This window comes from Mirounga leonina, unplaced genomic scaffold (genome assembly GCF_011800145.1).
Source record: "Mirounga leonina isolate KUSES-001 unplaced genomic scaffold, KU_Mleo_1.0 Mir_353, whole genome shotgun sequence".
Taxonomy (NCBI): Eukaryota; Metazoa; Chordata; class Mammalia; order Carnivora; family Phocidae; genus Mirounga; species Mirounga leonina.
The window spans coordinates 3,440,165-3,456,159 of record NW_023270699.1 but is presented as its reverse complement, the minus strand read 5'-3'; the positions used below and the strand labels follow the sequence as shown (position 1 = coordinate 3,456,159).

Genomic DNA, 15,995 nt, shown 5'->3' with positions numbered 1-15,995 from the left:
TCTCTCTCTCTGTCAAATAAATCAATAAAATCTTAAAAAAAAAAAAAAAAAGACACATAAACTTTACAAACAGACAAATAATAAGGGGCAGCTTGGCCTTTTACAGAATTGATCAGATCAAAAGCATGTGCTGATCTGGGGTACATGGGCATGCAGGCGTCTGTCCCCTGGTCGGGTGGCTCCACAGGAAGGACGGGCACGGGACTGGTTGCAAGTACTTTCCCTCCGTGGGAAAAAACGCACGCTCAGGTTTTCAACGAAGCCAGCTGTTGGCAAACTGCGACTGCGGTCACTGGTCCCCTGTTTATCACTCCCACTCAAGACGGGAATTAACCATTCCCTTAACCCAATACAAACAGCAGGAACACTAATAGGTCCCCAGGCATACAGGATGCAGGTGTTACCAGCCTCGTTATGGTTCTTTTTTTATTTTTAAAGAGGCTCATTTTATTTTTCTAAAGATTTATTTATTTATTTGAGAGCGAGAGAGCATGAGTAGCAGGGGTGGGCGGAGGGCGAAGCAGACTCGCCACTGAGCCCAGAGCCCAACACAGGGCTCGATCCCACGACCCATGAGATCACGACCTGAGCCGAAACCAAGAGTCAGACATTAACCAACTGAGCCCCCCAGGCGCCCCTCATTACGGTTCTCGAAGAGCATTCAGTAGCATATTCTGGAGGAAAGAAAGGTGGCAAAATAAGCAAGTCCTTCACTCAGAGATGGTCAGGTGGGAACCAATATAATGACAAGCGTGTTCTTACCGACAAGTCAGCAGGCTGACGGCAACGTTCTTGACCTTTCTCGAGCCTTCCTGCCAGGAGCACATGTGCTGTGACCACCCCCTACCAGGGGCCCTGCCCTGCACAGGGTACCTGCCGTCCTACACCTGCCCCTCTCCAGACGTGGGAAGCTGAAGCTCGGGAGGTTGGCTGGTGTGGCGCCCACGGCTACCCAGGAAGACCTTGGGTGGCATCCCGGTGTCACCTGCTGCCCCAGGCTCCCACAGGAAGGGGACCGTGAGAGAGAGGGCAAGCTAGATGGGGAGGGACACCTGGGCATCTAGGACGATCTCACAGCGGTAAAACCAAGCTCTTTCCAGACAAAGGCGGCTCAGGAAGAGCACAGTTCCACCTGAGCCTGGCTCCTAGGGCTGTCCTTCCGCACCACTGTGGGAAGCTGAGATTTTCTCTTGGCGGTCCCCAAGGCCCTTTGTGCTAGCTGGATAGAGACAGCCACCATCCACTCCTGGACACCCACTGCTGTCTTACTAATGGAGAATCTGAAGTCCTTCCCACCGCTCTCCCAAGCCACGTGGCCTCCCTGTTGATGCTCGCAAACACCAGTGTGTCCCCGTGCAGGGCCTTTGCACGGACTGTGTGCTGCGCCCGAGGAGCTCCCTTCGGGGACCTCGTGCCTGTGCCCTCGGGCCCTTGGAGTCTTGGCTCAGCTATCACAGCTGGAAAAAACTCAAGGCTCTACGTACTTGCTCTGTGTATGACATACAGACACAATGAGCCTCTCCGCAGTTGCTCTGGGTACGGCACAGAGCACACAGGTCCTCTCTGGGACCTCTCGGCCTGTCTGGAAGGCGGACCCCCGTCACCCGCACTCAGGGGGCCTCTTCCCTGGAGTCTCTTGTCCGCAGCACATTCTGCCTGTCAGCTCTGTGGACCTGGGTGGAGTCTATGTGCTCCGATCTCTGCTGAATTCTCAGCACAGAGACAGCACCTGGACATAGTAGTCACTGAGTAAACGAGGGTGAAATGAATGGCCTGGGTGCTCTGAGACACCCAGGCCACTTCTGTCCAGGCCGCTGAGTTCACAGGGGAGGGGCCGGGCCAGCGAGGCCCTGGGCTCGCCGCAGCCCGCACGACTCATCGGGACAGGGCCGCCCACCTCTGGGTCACAGGAGCCCTGTCCGTGCTCCGACTGCCATTCCCGGGGGCTCCGGCAGCTGGCTTCATGTGGCAGGTCCCGCGTGTTCCAAGATGCACTAAGTAAAGTCGCCGTTGCGAGGGGGCCAGGCTTGAGCGCCTATTTTCCTCCAAAGTCATACCTGCCCCATTTTTGGATCCGGGGGGGGAGGTGACTGAATTTGCTGGGCAGTGTTAGCAGCCACCCTCTGACGTTTCGAGGCACCCCTCGGGGCCTGGGGATGCGTCCAGAGAGAGGGTAGCGGCGGGCGTGTGGGGGGCAGCACGGCTCTGTCTGCGTGCAGGGTCCACGGCTCTGCTCAGTCACGTAGCTCTGCTGGGGAGAGACACACATCGGTCAGAAGTCGGGACGCTTCTGGGCTGAGCTCGGTTCTAATGAGCCTCGTGACTTTGAACCACCTTCTGTCCCCAGAGGACAGATGGCGAGTCAGCCCAGCTGCCACCGTGAAGCCGTTTCTTCAAGCAGACTTGCACCCTGCCGGCGGCCCCCATAGCTGTTTTCGAGCAGAGGATGGCAGTTTACAAGGAGGGAAATTGTGAATCAGGTGGAAAAACAGGTCTTTCCTGATAGTCTTCTCAAAACAAGAGGGAGCAGAAGGGCCTGGCTGAGGATGGAGAGCGCGTCTGTGAGCCGCCAGTAGAAACCAAGGCTCAGCTCGGAGCGCCTCCCCCCCACGAAGGACAGCAGAGGGTAACCGTCTCCCACCTGGCCCCTGACCTGCAGCCCTGCCAGCCCCCAGCCCGCAGGCCGGGCCACAGCCACCATGCAGCAAGCGGCGCCTGTCGTTTCTCGCCGTAAGTGCTGCCCCCTCCGCACAGGAGAAAGAACAGCTCGAGTGGAAATGCACGCCGTTCAGAGCGTTCACCTTGACGCCTTTGTTCGATATTGCCAGTCCTGGTTTCGACGGAGGCTGAGCTCAGCTCATGGTAAATAAGCCCGTGTCTTCTTGCAGCTCACTGGGGCCATGTGGGTCCAGTGATGCAGTTTACCCGTTTGGTGTGTTCCCAGCGCTCTTGGGGTGGCCTTCCCGTGGGACACGAGGCTCATTGTGTCTGTGTGTCGTACACAGAGCAACTACGTAGAGCCCTGAGTTTTTTCCAGCTAATTTTTATCTTGTCAAAGTAAAACATGATGTCACTTTCGAGGCCAGATAGCCTTACAAGCTAATTACGATGGAAAATGTTGGTCCTTGTGCGCCCCCCGCCCCCAGCTCCCTCCTCCTAGAAGCAGCCATTTCAGCTGGTCCCCCTGGCCTGACTTGCATACGAGTCTACATGCTCCTCCATTCCTCAGGCTGACACTGTCTGCTGTCCTCCTAGGAAGGAGGCTGGGGCTCGGCTCTTGTGCCCCCGAGCCCCCTTCCCCATCCTCCTCAGCACCCCTCATCATGTTAGCATCGCTCGTGCTCGCTTCCTTGCTTCCGACCATCAGCAGTGAGGGGCCGCCTGGCCCCGCTGCTCCCGCGCCTCGCCCCAGAGCCTCTTCCCCCGCCTCCTGCGACCCCTTCCATCACGTGCCCACCCATCTTCTAGCCGCCAATTCCGCTCCTCTTTGATGGAGGAGACTTCCAGTGGCTTCCTGAGTAGTAGCTTGAGGGTTGGGAGTCTGCACGGTCTGGATTCTGCTCTAGCTTGTAGGTATGAATCCCAGTCCCGGGCTAAAAGTCGTTTTCTTCAGGATTCCAGCGTCTTTTAGCTTCCCTGGTCTCCGTTGTGAAGTCCATTGTTATCTTCGTCCCAGCCCTCATTTCTGCCTCTGCCTGCTTCCCCCAAAGACTTCTGGGCACCTTTCTTCATCCCCCGTGCCCGGGGCCCCCACCCAGGGGCCCACCTCGCCTGGAGACACATGCCCTTCCTCTCCGCGAAATCCTGCTCTGTGTTTTCTTTGACATGTTTCCCCTACTGCTGTCTGTTTTTAATTCCTGGAAAACTGATTAGTCAGAGGTTAACCTTTCTGGGTTAATCCTTCAATTTTCTTCTTTCTTTTTTCCTTCTTTCCTTTTTCTTTTTTCTCTGCTTTCTCAGAGATGTTCTTGACTTTACTTTCCGACCTTCACTTTGGTTGTCTAATTCATTAACATTTTTCTGCCCCTTGAGTGCATCTCATTTTTTGTGTTTTTTTTTTTTGTTTTGGGGGTGTTTTGGGTTGTTTTTTTTTTTTTTTTGCAGTTCTGTACCTTTATTTGACAATCAGCAATTCGTTTTCATCCGCATTGACTGTAGATTTTTGGAAGTGGTGACAGTACATAGGTAAATGACATAGAGCGCTTGCTTGAGAATCTTCATCCTCGTTACATTTTCTGGACAACCGCACACAGATACCGTATGGAACATTCCCTTCTTCCTTTGGCCCAGACGGCATTGTTGAGCCAGGTGTCAATGTGCACATGCCGAGTTCCAGCTCCTTCACGCGAATTTCCGGATCTTTTTGCGTGCCCGAGGGGCATGCCTCTTGCAACCCACTCCGTGGACATGCTTGTGAACGTTGATGGTGTGTTCTCTGACCGCTACGCTGTTGATGGCAGACGGCCCTTCCCACCACCCTCCTCTGCGGGAGCCTCGTGCGGCGCCCTGTTGGAAAGGAAGGGCGTGAGCTGCTGTGGGGGAGGGGAAGCCTAGTGCATCCTGTTCTTATTTCTTGGGTGCAGCATGTGTTAGATTGAATCGTGAAATTGCTGATCCTGGTTTTCAGGTATCAATGTGAGAATATCGTCTGGTTCAACTTAAGTTTCTATCAGTTCTTTGAGGGTATTACAGCTTTCTGGGCATTTTATCCTCCCCAGTTTGTTGATTTCCTCCGAGTTCCCCTCCTCCCTGCTTGTTTGGGACTTTCCTCAGACTGATGAATCTGGCCGGCCCTTCATATATTCGTATTTAAGAATGAGCCACTGAGCACTTACTGGAAGCCCTTTCTGCATGAGATGGCATATCAACCGCTGATCTTCACAGTGATCGGATCAGACTGGAATCTGGAGGAGACCGCCAGTGCCCGCTGGGGTGTGGGCCTTGAGACAGCATTCCGTCGTGGGGGTGGGGAGGCGCCTCCTTGGTGGAAGTGGTGGATTTACCTGCATTCCCTGACTCAGTCACTGCCCCATCCCCACGCGAATCCCCAAGCCCAGCGCCTCTGGTTCACAGTCTCCAAAGGCTGAGGGGCTGCTCTCTTGTGAGGGTGGGGGGTGGTCCCTGGAGTGATGCTGAAGGAGCATCAGGAGTGTGAAGGGACGTATCCAATAATTCTTCATAAAAGATTCTCACCCACGGCCTACCTTCCCTCACCTTCCACCCTCCCCTGCCTCGTGTGCGTGGACGGGCCTGGCTCTGAACAAGGAGTCCTCAGGCCGTCACCCGTCACTCTCCGAGCAAGGAGACTGGAGCCCATGTCCTTGTCGTGCCCTTGAAAGTCCATCCTCTAAGAATGGTGCCTTCTCTCATCTGCCCTTCTCTTTGTGGGCTTACAATTTGTTAAATTCACGTGTGGCGCATTTTGTGGTGTTGGGAGGTGTAGACATAAGCACACGTGAGCAATCTACCGTGTTTACCTGGAAGCTCCCCTGAGACTTAACACACATGTAATCACTTCTCAGGTATACAGGTAGTAAAGGCTACCTGTAAACACTTGGAACAACATTAGTACGTACGAAGTGCGAAAGACCCCCATACTCTACCTCTCGGGGCGAAGTGTCAGGAAAACTCGATGTAGATTCTTCGTACTTTTGACTGTGTTGAAACGATGACCCACCCTATCACAGATCATAATCTATTCCTGTCTCTTTTAGGACAATAAATGCCCAAACTGCTGCAACATTCTTGGATATCTTTGGGCATTTTGAGGAATGTTTGCTTTCTTTCATTTTCATAGTCTCTCAAAAATCGTTTTGACATAATTTTAGACTTAAAGAAAAGTTGCAGAAATAGTACAGAGAATTCACATATCCTACATCTGCTTCATCTGCTCCGTGTGCACACACACATTTGTACCCACACATGTATGCACACGCACACGTAAGAATATACACATGTGTATTTTTTCCCGAACTGCTTAGGGGCAAATTACAGACACGCTGCTCCTTTACCAGGAGCTATGTATTCCGTGGGCATTCCCTAAAGACAGAGAAGCCCAGGATGTAACCACGGCACCTAATTATCAGAATGAGGACGTTAGCACTGATACAGTATTTAGTGCCTACAAACCTTACTCGTATTTTACCAATTATACGTCTCATAACATAAACATATCTAAGATTGTGCTTTAGATTCAGATTTCTTTAATAAAGTTTTTCACTGGGATTGTTGGGTCCGAAGAATGAACGTTTTAAGGTCAATATGTGTTTTTAGATTTGCTTCCAGAGAGAGGTTGTGCTGGCCGCACCCTCACGGTGCTGGGTACTCGTGAGCTTTCCATCCCCACCAGCCTGAGCGGCGAGAATGAGTTTTTGTTGTTTTAACATGTTTTTTGTTAACCATGAAGGTGGTGTTGGGCACCGTGCTGTGTACTCCTGGGGCCTGGGTATTCCAGAGCCACCTTCCGGAGTCTTCCTCACACGGCTCACCTATGTCCCTTTGCCCCCTCCCAGGAGCAGCCCTGGGCCCTTTGCTGGCTGGGCTCCTGTCCCCATCTGGATGGAACAATGTGTTCTACATGCTGATGTTCGCAGATGCCTGTGCCTTACTGGTAAGTCTCTCTGATTGTTGATCGAACGCTGGGGACACTTCTTCCAGGGGAACTGTGGGTCTCAGGGAGGCTTGGCCTGTGACAGAGCCCGACTTCCCTGAGTGCTCATGATCCGAGGCCTTCCTCTTTCTGGTCTGAGCAAACGTCAGAGCAGAAGCAAGCCCATCCTGCTCTGCAGCTTTGGGCAGGATGGTAGGGAGGCAGAGAGCAGGGGTACCCTGGCGTGGGACCCCAGCCCTGTCATCCGTCGGCGGGTGTGCGCCTGGAGCAGATGACTCAGCCTCTGTCCTGCAGCTTCCACGGTGGTTAAATGGGCATAATAATAGCACCCCAAGACAGGACTATCGAGGGGACTGGAGGAGATGGCAAGCCGAAACCCACTCCTACATGGCGATCCCCGTTGCCCCCCTGCTCCTCCTGCATCCGGCAGCGCCCTGGGGAAGCAGCCCGACTCCCAGCACCCAAAGGGATGGGAAAGAAGGAGCAGAGGCTATGGGGACAGGCGCCCGGCGCTTCTGTTGGCGACCCTGCTCTCTGGTGGCTGCCCTGAGATTTGGGTGTGCTGCAGGGCAGACGGGACCCGGCACAAGTCAGAGGCGTGCAGCGCGGCCCTGGGAGTGGCTAGTGGGCACGGAGTCCCTGACCTGAAGCCACGTGCCTCCCCTCGCTTCCCCAGAAGACGCCTGACGTTGATCCCAGTAAGAGCGAGCTGAGGATTTGGAAATCTCAGCTCTGTCAATCACATGAAAGTTCTGTATTTTCACTCCAGGGCTGTTTCAGATAGAATTCAACGTCAGCTTTCAGCTCAGGAGCCTGTTAGGTTTGAAGAGGCTGTTCCTAAGAATATTTGTTTTTGTCAATGCCTGAGGGTTTTGGTTAAGTCCCCAGCTCATTTCAGCTAAGTGGCAGTGAGACTCCCACCAGGAGGGCTGTTTGAAGACTGAACGCTCTCCTTCGCCAATGTCGGGGATGCACCTTACGCTTCCTTCTAGATGCACAGCAACCCCGAGGAGAGGCAGGGTATCCACAGGACCCACGGCGTCAAGGCAGCATAAACAAGTACTGAGGCCCCGGCTGGAGCCTCAGGGCGAGTCGTCCACTCGGGAATGGGGGCGCCGGTGGTTCTGCCCCCGGGGAGAGGAGATGAGGGGTTGGGCTGGGCTCCAGTGGGGGGCTTACCGGCAACACTGGCAGGTGGGTCCAAGAAGACGAGGACCAGATGGACGTACAATAAGCCCACGAGACACTACGGGAGATGTCCGGGAAGGAACGGCGTCCATGAGCACCGAACGCGAGTTTGTGGAGCAGACAGAGGAAGCCCAGGGGCAGCTCGGACAGGGAGGCGGGGGCCAGCGCTAGAGGCAGACCAAGTACAGGACGGAGCGCACACGGGTGGTCTGCTCCGAGCCCCGGGGAGGGATCTCAGACCCGGATGGAGCACAGGGGAAGACAAAACAGCTGACGGAGAAGCCGGGGTGAGCACACGCGTCCGAACGGGACTGGGAACGGCCTGCGCCGGCCGGTCAGCCACAGAGTTTGCAGACTGACGTGTCACGGTTCAGGAAGGACAGAGATGAGAACGTGAACATACCCGCAGGCAGATAATAACCAAAAGGAAGCTGGACTGGCTGGGTGAGATGCGAGGTCAGGAGAGGAGCCGCCCCGCAGTGGGCGGTGTAAACACCTGCCATACCTCTTCTGGGACCTCCCCAGTCTGATGCTGGGGACCTCGGCGTCCCCGGGCAGGTCACCCAGAGGGGTCAGATCCGGGCGCCCTGCAGGACTGTCTGTGGAGTGTGACCAAAGCCTGGTGGCCATGCTGTCAAATGCATAGGCTTACCCCCGCAGACACGCGTCACGGGGGCTCCAGGTGTCTGGTCTCGCCTGCAGACAGCACTGAGTCACCTTTGACCTTCAGATTCGTTGCTACCGTCTGCGCTGTATTTCAGGCCACATGAATCTCTTGTCATTTTCCTCCCTCTTCCCCTCCCGTGATCTGCCCCGTGGAACCAGAGGCTCCTCCTGCTTGCATTCACACGTTGCACATGGCGGGGGGATGTGTATGGATCGGTACCAGCTCCAGCTGAGCAGACGGATGCTAGTGGGCTGGAGGCTCAGATTCCCAGGGTCAGCTTGCGCAACAGAAATGTCACTGTCGCTGCCGTCGCCGCCAGCCCCGGACTGAGCACCTGACGTGCCCCCTGCTTTCCCACTCTAACCGCATGCGCGCTGCTTGAGGGTCAAGCAAAGCAGCTCCGCTTTCTCTGTGGGAGACACACCTGTTCGCTTCAGCCTGAACTCATGTCGTATGAGGGACTTCAAGCTCCTGCTTGAAACTCGAGCGTCGAAGACAATAAGTGTCCCTGCCTCCTAGAGCTCTGACCTGAGCTGGGTCCTGTGGAGCTGTGTGGGTTTTTAACCCGTGCTGGGCCTCTCTCAGCCCACTGGTCCGTCCTGAGCCCAGGGACACCTGCTGCCCTTGTAAGGGGGCCGCCAGAACCAGAGCCTGTTGCCCTGCGCACGGGGCCCTCCTGTGGGGCTGATGTCAGCATGCGGGCAGACCAGGTCCACAGCCACAGACGAGCAAAACCAGCTCACTGGTGCAGTGTTCCACCATTAGTCTGGCTCTATAAACCGACTCAGCCCTGTGAGCAGGTAAAGGAGCTCGAGGGAACGGTGGTAGGTGAGGCAGAGCTGTCCCGGGTTTAGTCCCACAGCCTCTGCAGAGGCTGCGGGCGAGGGTCCCGGCGGAGCCAGCTTCTCTCCCAGAAGCTTCCCGGTAAAGTGCAGCTGTTCTAAAGATGGCCTGGTCAGCCTCCCGGTGCCGGGGCCCAGGAGATGCGCATCTGGCCTTCACAGCGCCTGGCAGCTCTCCAGTGCCCCCCAGCCAGTGTCTCCCTGGTCGTGGGTCACCTTGTCCTTATTCTCTCTTTCTGATCTGGATATTTTATGACTGGACTCATTTCATTTTAAACGTTACTTGACCCGGAAATTGTAGGCTGAAATTTGTCCCAACAGCCTTACCTGCAGGAGCGTGGCCTCAGTGGGACTCACAGGCCCACAGCCCCGCCATGGGGCCCGGGCCTCAGGCTCCCGCTCCCCTGTGGGCCTCTGAGTCCTTCATGTCCTGAAGGAGCCTCGGAGCTCCCCCAGGGCAGCCCAGCGGGCGGCGTGGGGGCCGCCTCTCCTGACAGGCTCGCCGCCATCAGTAATCGCCTCTCCTCTTCGTTCTGGGTACAGTTCCTGACCCGCCTCATTCACAAGGAGCTGAGCTGCCCGGGGTCTGCGACCACGGACCAAGTTCTGTAAGTGCCCCCCGCCCCCCGGGTCAGAGGGCAGCTCTAATGAACCCACCCACTGTCCCTGCCATTGCATGGCTCGTTCACGCTCACTTTTCCTGATAAATGCCTCAGTGGGGCTGCGATGGCCATAATCTCTCCTCAAAATCCGAGAAAAATGTCAGGGAAATTGCCTTCTTTGTTGTCTTTGAGCGGCAGCTTTGTGACAAATAGCCCCAGAGCCAGCCTGGCGTCCTGCCTTCCATCCTCTCTCCCCCAGGCCTGCGGGGTGGGTGGGGGGCTGCCCCCTCCACGTGGCTCCGGAGACCCTCCGCAGAAGGGTGAGAAGCTGGCTGGGCAGGGTTTGCACGTTCGCCCGCACGCAGCGTCTGGCCTGTGACCATTGCCGGCCATGTCGCCAGCGGCTCTTTTATCCTCTTCCAGGTTCAAGGAACACTGACCCCCTCGAGTCCCCTGGAGGGAGGCTGGGCCCGTCCCTCACAAACTGTCAAGGCAACGTTCAAATAAAGGATCCTGTGTTGGAAAGAATGATGTACCCTTGCCTTTTGCACACACACCCGGAAAAGACACAAAAGCCACCCTGAGAAGTCCGGGTCCTACTTTAGGCGAGCCGTGACGCTCACAACAGCAGCAAGGAGGTGCCAGAAGTCTCCACGATGGAGCCTGGGACACACGGCGGGACAGGCAGGCGCCCCGGCAGCTGCTCGGGGCCAGGCGGGTGGCGCTCAGGGGAGCCGGGGTCTCTCAGGTGTCTCAGTCTAGAATGGGAGAGCAGGTGAGCGCCGATGCCACGGTGGGCGCCAGAATGCAGCCGGCGCAGGGCCCAGCCTCTGGGAGGAAACTGACGCCTGGATCAGAACCAAGACGGAACTCAGAGCCGTCCCATCACCCAGAAGACTTTCCCGGCACCTCGTCCTGCTCTGCACGGGCCTGAGCACCCGCCGGCGGGAAGTGAGCCGCCGAGAAGCCGTCCAGGCCTGCCTGGCAGAGGCCCTGGGAGCCCCTGGACACATCTGGGGTCCGAGCTCCAAGGTGGCCGCCGCTGCCATCCTGCGGGTCTCGGGGAGGACGTGGCGGGGGCGGGCGGGCCCGGTGCCCTGATGTGCTTCACCCCTCCACACGCCAGACACCCGGAACTGTCTCTAGCAAGGTAGCACCAGCGTGGGTTTATTTATTGAAGATGTGGTATGTGTTCTAGACGTTTCAGAAACATAAATGGCATTTTGTTATTTATTAAGACAAACTGTTCTCTGGCCATTTGTTTTCCCACTTGTCGCCAGCAAAATACTCATCTGTTCTTTGAAATAAAGTGGTTTTTTAAAACAACGCTCAAGCAGAATGTTGATTACGTCTCCTTGCATTTCCATTATGTTAACGAAAGAGAACTTCGAACACTACATGTTCTTGGTTTTCCGGGGTCGGACACAGCCTGTAGTTCTGCTGCTGGAAGCTGAGGCCGTTTTCAGCAAAGCAGGGGTCATCCTGCTCAGGGGCAGGTTGAGCCCAGGCCCCGGCAAACAGAGTCAGGGTATTTTGTAAATCATGCGATTTAAGGGACATCCTGAGATTTGTCCTCGACGCACGAGAGGAGCAGGGCTGCACCTGAAATTGCACGGAGTGGGGCAGGCTCTCAGAGCTTCTCCCCAGACACAGGTAGTGGGTTCCTTCTCCGTCTGTGTGCCTGGGCCACGGCCGGGAATCCAGCCCGGTTCCCTGTCGTGCCCATGGAGGCTCCTGCTCTGGGCTCTCCAGAGAAGGGCCAGAGATGAGGGCTCTTCTGGTGACCATCATCCTCACCAGATAGGCTTGCTTTGTGTAACAAAAAAAGTCTCTTAGACATTTAAAAGTTCCCAGTAGTAACTGGAATAAAATTCCTGGCAGCACTGAGTAGATTGTACCGTTCCTTACACGAGGTTCCCTCTGCTCACAGGGGTCTCTTTCCCTCTGGTTCCTTCCATCTTGTATTTGCTCTTCGCTTTGAGCCCACCGGCCTCTGGCCGCTCCTCTTTGCCTTCCCTCCCTGTCCTGGGCTTAAGCACCAGGCCCCACCTGGCCCCAGGGCAGGTGCTCGCTGTGCCCCCTGCAGCCTCCCGCTCACCCCATGTACCCAGTTTCAGCATCGACTCAACATGGAGAGGGCGGAGGCGAACACAAACGTGCGTTCTCTGATGCACAGAGAATCCTTCCTAATGACATGCTGGAGCCCACTGCTCCCTGCCCCCCCAGAAGGTTCTCCCTGAGGCCTGAACTCGGTCTATTCCCCGGGCAAGGCCTTCAGTCGACCCGCTTCACTTCTGCCCCTGCCCCAAAGCACAGCCCACCATCGGGTGTGGTTCAGCCATAGGAAGCTGTGGAGTGATTATTCTTCCCGACTCTGGGGGTTGAGGTAGTAGACAGTCTTCCACAACCCACAGAGGAAAGGTCACTCTGCACCCCTGAGCCTGCTAGGATAACCCCAGTCATGCCTGTTGAGATGCAGAGTCGACATCTGAATGCATGGAGGAGTCCACGCAGCTACTGTGTAAAGCAGTTTAGCTGAAACACATGTCAGATCCATGGATGGAAGATCTCGTCATCACTTTTAAAGGAAAAGTTATCTGATTTCAATAGAAGAATTGATCTTCATTTCACCCTGAGCAATAAGCCGAGATGATCTCCTTCTGCTAATAGCTGGTTGTGATGCATGCAAGCTTGAATTCTCATGGAAATGTGACTCTGCCCTCCATGAGTTTTCCTATTCAAATACGAAAAAAAACCAAAAGAATGCCCAGGACAGCTGAAATACAAGCTTGTGACAGGGGCAGTGAAGGGCAGAGCTCAGGAGCAGAGCCCTTCCGAGGTAATGCGCCTGGAAGCTCACCCTCCGAGTCAGAAATCAGAACCATCTCTCCAACTGCCCATGAGACCCAATAAAAACAAATCACTAGAAAAAATGAACTGGAAAAACCCAAGTCCTAATGCCAGACATTGTGCCAATTGCTGTAGGGACTTGTAAATGCTTGCTCGGGTCTCCGTGTACCGGACGTTCACGGTTGGTGGGCGGGCGTGAGCAGGGAGAGCCCAGCCAACAGGGTGCCCTGCCGGGTGCTGACCGGGGTGCTGGGGTCCAGCGGGCTGCGGGCGCAGTGTGCAGGGCTGCTGTGAATTGCTCACAGAGTGTCACGCAGAGGGTCCCCAAGAAGCCGCAGCAGCCCGACTCCCAGGGCACCCCTGGGCCTGCCGGGCTGGGGACTGCGGGCAGCGGAGCCGGCAGGCGGGTCTGTCCAACCCGGGCCCAAGGCCGAATGAAAACCTGGGCCTTTTGTTCAAAACGCAGGAAAAGGTGCTGTTCAAGGTACTGAAATAGAAAATGTCCTTTCTTCTGCTCTCGGAGGTGGTGGGAGGCAGTAGGAGGCGGGATCATGGGGACGGGTGGGGAGCAGCTGAGCTCCAGCCCCCCAGCACCTGCCACTGTCCCACCCGACTTCAGTTAGAAACCGCAAGGCATCGGAGGGGGAGACGGACCGTGAGAGACGATGGACTCTGAGAAACAAACTGAGGGTTCTAGAGGGGAGGGGGGTGGGAGGATGGGTTAGCCTATTGGTGGGTATTGAGGAGGGCACGTTCTGCATGGAGCACTGGGTGTTATACGCAAGCAATGAATCGTGGATCACTACATCAAAAGAATAATTAATTAATTAAAACTAAAAAAAAATTTAAACCCACAACGCAGAGATCACATTATTCAGGCTGTCAGCACCGCGATTGCGGAGTGTTAAACCCCGAGCATGGGCCTTCCGAGCGCAGGGCCCGTGTGCTGCAGGGTCCCACTGACTCCACCCCGACCTAGAGCAAGACTGACGGGGGTGGGTGGGTCCTAGCCTGGTCTCTGACCGCCCGGGGCCGGTGTCCGAGGGCGGCGATGGATCAGGAAGGCGGGGATGTGCTCGCTTGGTCTCCCCTTCCCCTGGCGGTCCCGCCTTCATACTGTGCAGCCAGTTCAGGTTCTGTGCCATCACGTGAGCTTCCTTTTCCAGAATGTTCCAAATACTCCTCCCATTGAAGATTAGTCTCCAGGCTCTGAGCTCGTCCTCCGAAGCCCGGCTGTCAGGCTCCAGCCAGTCAGTCCCCTTCCATGGCCCTTTCACCAGCCGGTGCGGGGTCACTGCCCTCGGAGGCTCGTACTCTGCCGCTGGCCCCGTCCCCGTCCCCAGGCCTGTCCCTTCACAGCCACTGTACAGAGCTGCTAGCTAACGCAGAGACACTACGGAGTCCTTGCGGGAACAAAGGTCTGAGACCAGCGGAAGCCTTCCCCGGGGACACAGTCCCGACGAGAGAGCCGGGCTCCTCAGGCCCCAGACGACACGGGGGAGCTGACGCGCGTGTCACATATGAATCCCGACCGAACGAAACGGGTGAGTCCTGGTCCCAGTCCCAACCGCCACAGCCCCATGACAGGGCAGAAGCATCCCCTTCAAACTCACCACTCGGGACCGCAGGAGTCCCCGTCGCAGGGTCCTGTCCCTGCCGAGCCAGCTGCGGGCCAGGCCGCGGGCAGAGGGGCCGCGTCCTGCAGCTGAGGGGGCGGGCAGGGGCGAGGGCCGGCGGGCACAGTCGTCCCTGCGGGGGTGGGGGGGCCGGGCGGCACCTTGACTGGTTAACGCCCCAGGTGGCCCTGCCCCTGTCGGAGGCTCTAACCTGAGGCCTGAGTCAGGTGCTCTCTGACCTGTACCTGAAGGCATTTTGGGTAAAGGGGCCTCAAGTAGAGGCCCAGAGACCCTGAAGGTGCCCACGGCCTGAGGAGGTCCAGGGGCTCGGGCTGTGGTGCCCACGCCACTCGCTGATCGTCTTCGAGTCCGTCAGAAGGAGCGCCGTGCGCACCTGCCTCAAACGCTTCACTTTTATATTTTCAGATTGAGGTGAGATTCACGTAACAGCGAACCGTGTGTCCCTCGGCGGCTTTCGGTGGGTGCCTAATGCTGTGCGACCACACCTCTCTAGTCTCACAGCTTGTCATCACCCGGGGCCCCCTCCCCCAAGCCCTTCACATTTAAAATGCGGGTTTTCGAGTAGATGGGCTCCAGGGCACCTTTTGCACCTGAATGTGCAAACTAGCACTTCCTCTGTTTACGTGCTAATTCATTCACTTGTTAAACAAAATTGTGAAGAAATCCATGAAAGCATGCTGTCACCTCACATTATCCCGGCTCCTCTGAGAAGCCTCGCGGGGGACCCCGGAAGACCTCCCCGAGCTGTCGCTGCCCCGGAGCCATCACTGAGTCCCGCGTGGGCCACGAACGGGGTCAGCTCTGGCTTCTCCCTTCCACACCCACCAGCCTCCACCGTGGCTTCGTTCCCCCACAGCCCCACGGCCCCTGGCAGCAAAGCGTCCATCGGGCTGCTGCCCACACGGGGGGCAGGGACACGTGCACGGAGGCCGCACTTTCCCCTGACTTCCCGGGAGCGGGATGCTCTGTTTCCGGGCCACAGCGCACTGTTTCCCGGCACGTTCCAGAGCCGTGCACAGGGACTTGCAAGGACTCAGACCTCGGCATGCACCTGGCCTGCACGGAGAGCCACCGGGCTCAGTAGGAACCCGGATGTCGCGGGTGGAGGCGCGGGCTGAGCAAGGGAAGGCGGCTCCGTCTAGACCAGCTCAGTGAACTCGGAAGTCCTCGGATCCTTCCTGCACCCATACCCACAGCCGGCAAACCTCACTTCTTTCCGGGGCCCAACGGGAAGGCGATTTCCGGCCCATCCGAAGGGTCCTCGTGGGCTCCGCGGGCTGAACCGCGAGGAAGAGCCAGTGCGCAGGAACAGCGCTGCGGGCGCCCACACGCAGCCTCTCGGTGTGTGCGTGTGTACGTGCCCCCCTTCCCCTTCCAGGCCGAGGCCCCGACACAGTGGTCCTAAGCACCCCTGCCTGCCTCTTCTCACTGGGTTTTATTTATTGGTGATCTCCCGGTAGCGCCCGACGGCTCGCAGTCAGAGCTGGGACATGCCGTGAGTGTGTCACCGTGCCCACCGCCACCAGGATTGAGCGAGGGTCGGTCTAGACTCCTGATTTATTACTCTGAGTCAGACTACAAATGGCCTGAGACAGGCAG

At 56.8% G+C, this 15,995-nt stretch overlaps 1 protein-coding gene across 4 annotated transcripts in view; it reads left to right on the top strand.

Annotated features, from left to right (window-relative positions):
• The window catches only part of SLC37A1 (solute carrier family 37 member 1), a 62,706-nt gene extending 51,471 nt beyond the window's left edge, over window positions 1–11,235 (top strand). For all 4 annotated transcript variants that reach the window (XM_035030115.1, XM_035030114.1, XM_035030113.1 and 1 more), the window contains 3 exons: window positions 6,513–6,610; window positions 9,851–9,915; window positions 10,333–11,235. In XM_035030115.1, the coding sequence (XP_034886006.1) occupies window positions 6,513–6,610; window positions 9,851–9,915; window positions 10,333–10,348 (179 nt within the window). In that variant the 3' untranslated portion in view covers window positions 10,349–11,235. The remainder of the gene's footprint in view (window positions 1–6,512; window positions 6,611–9,850; window positions 9,916–10,332) is intronic.
• The last annotated feature ends 4,760 nt before the right edge of the window (window positions 11,236–15,995 follow it).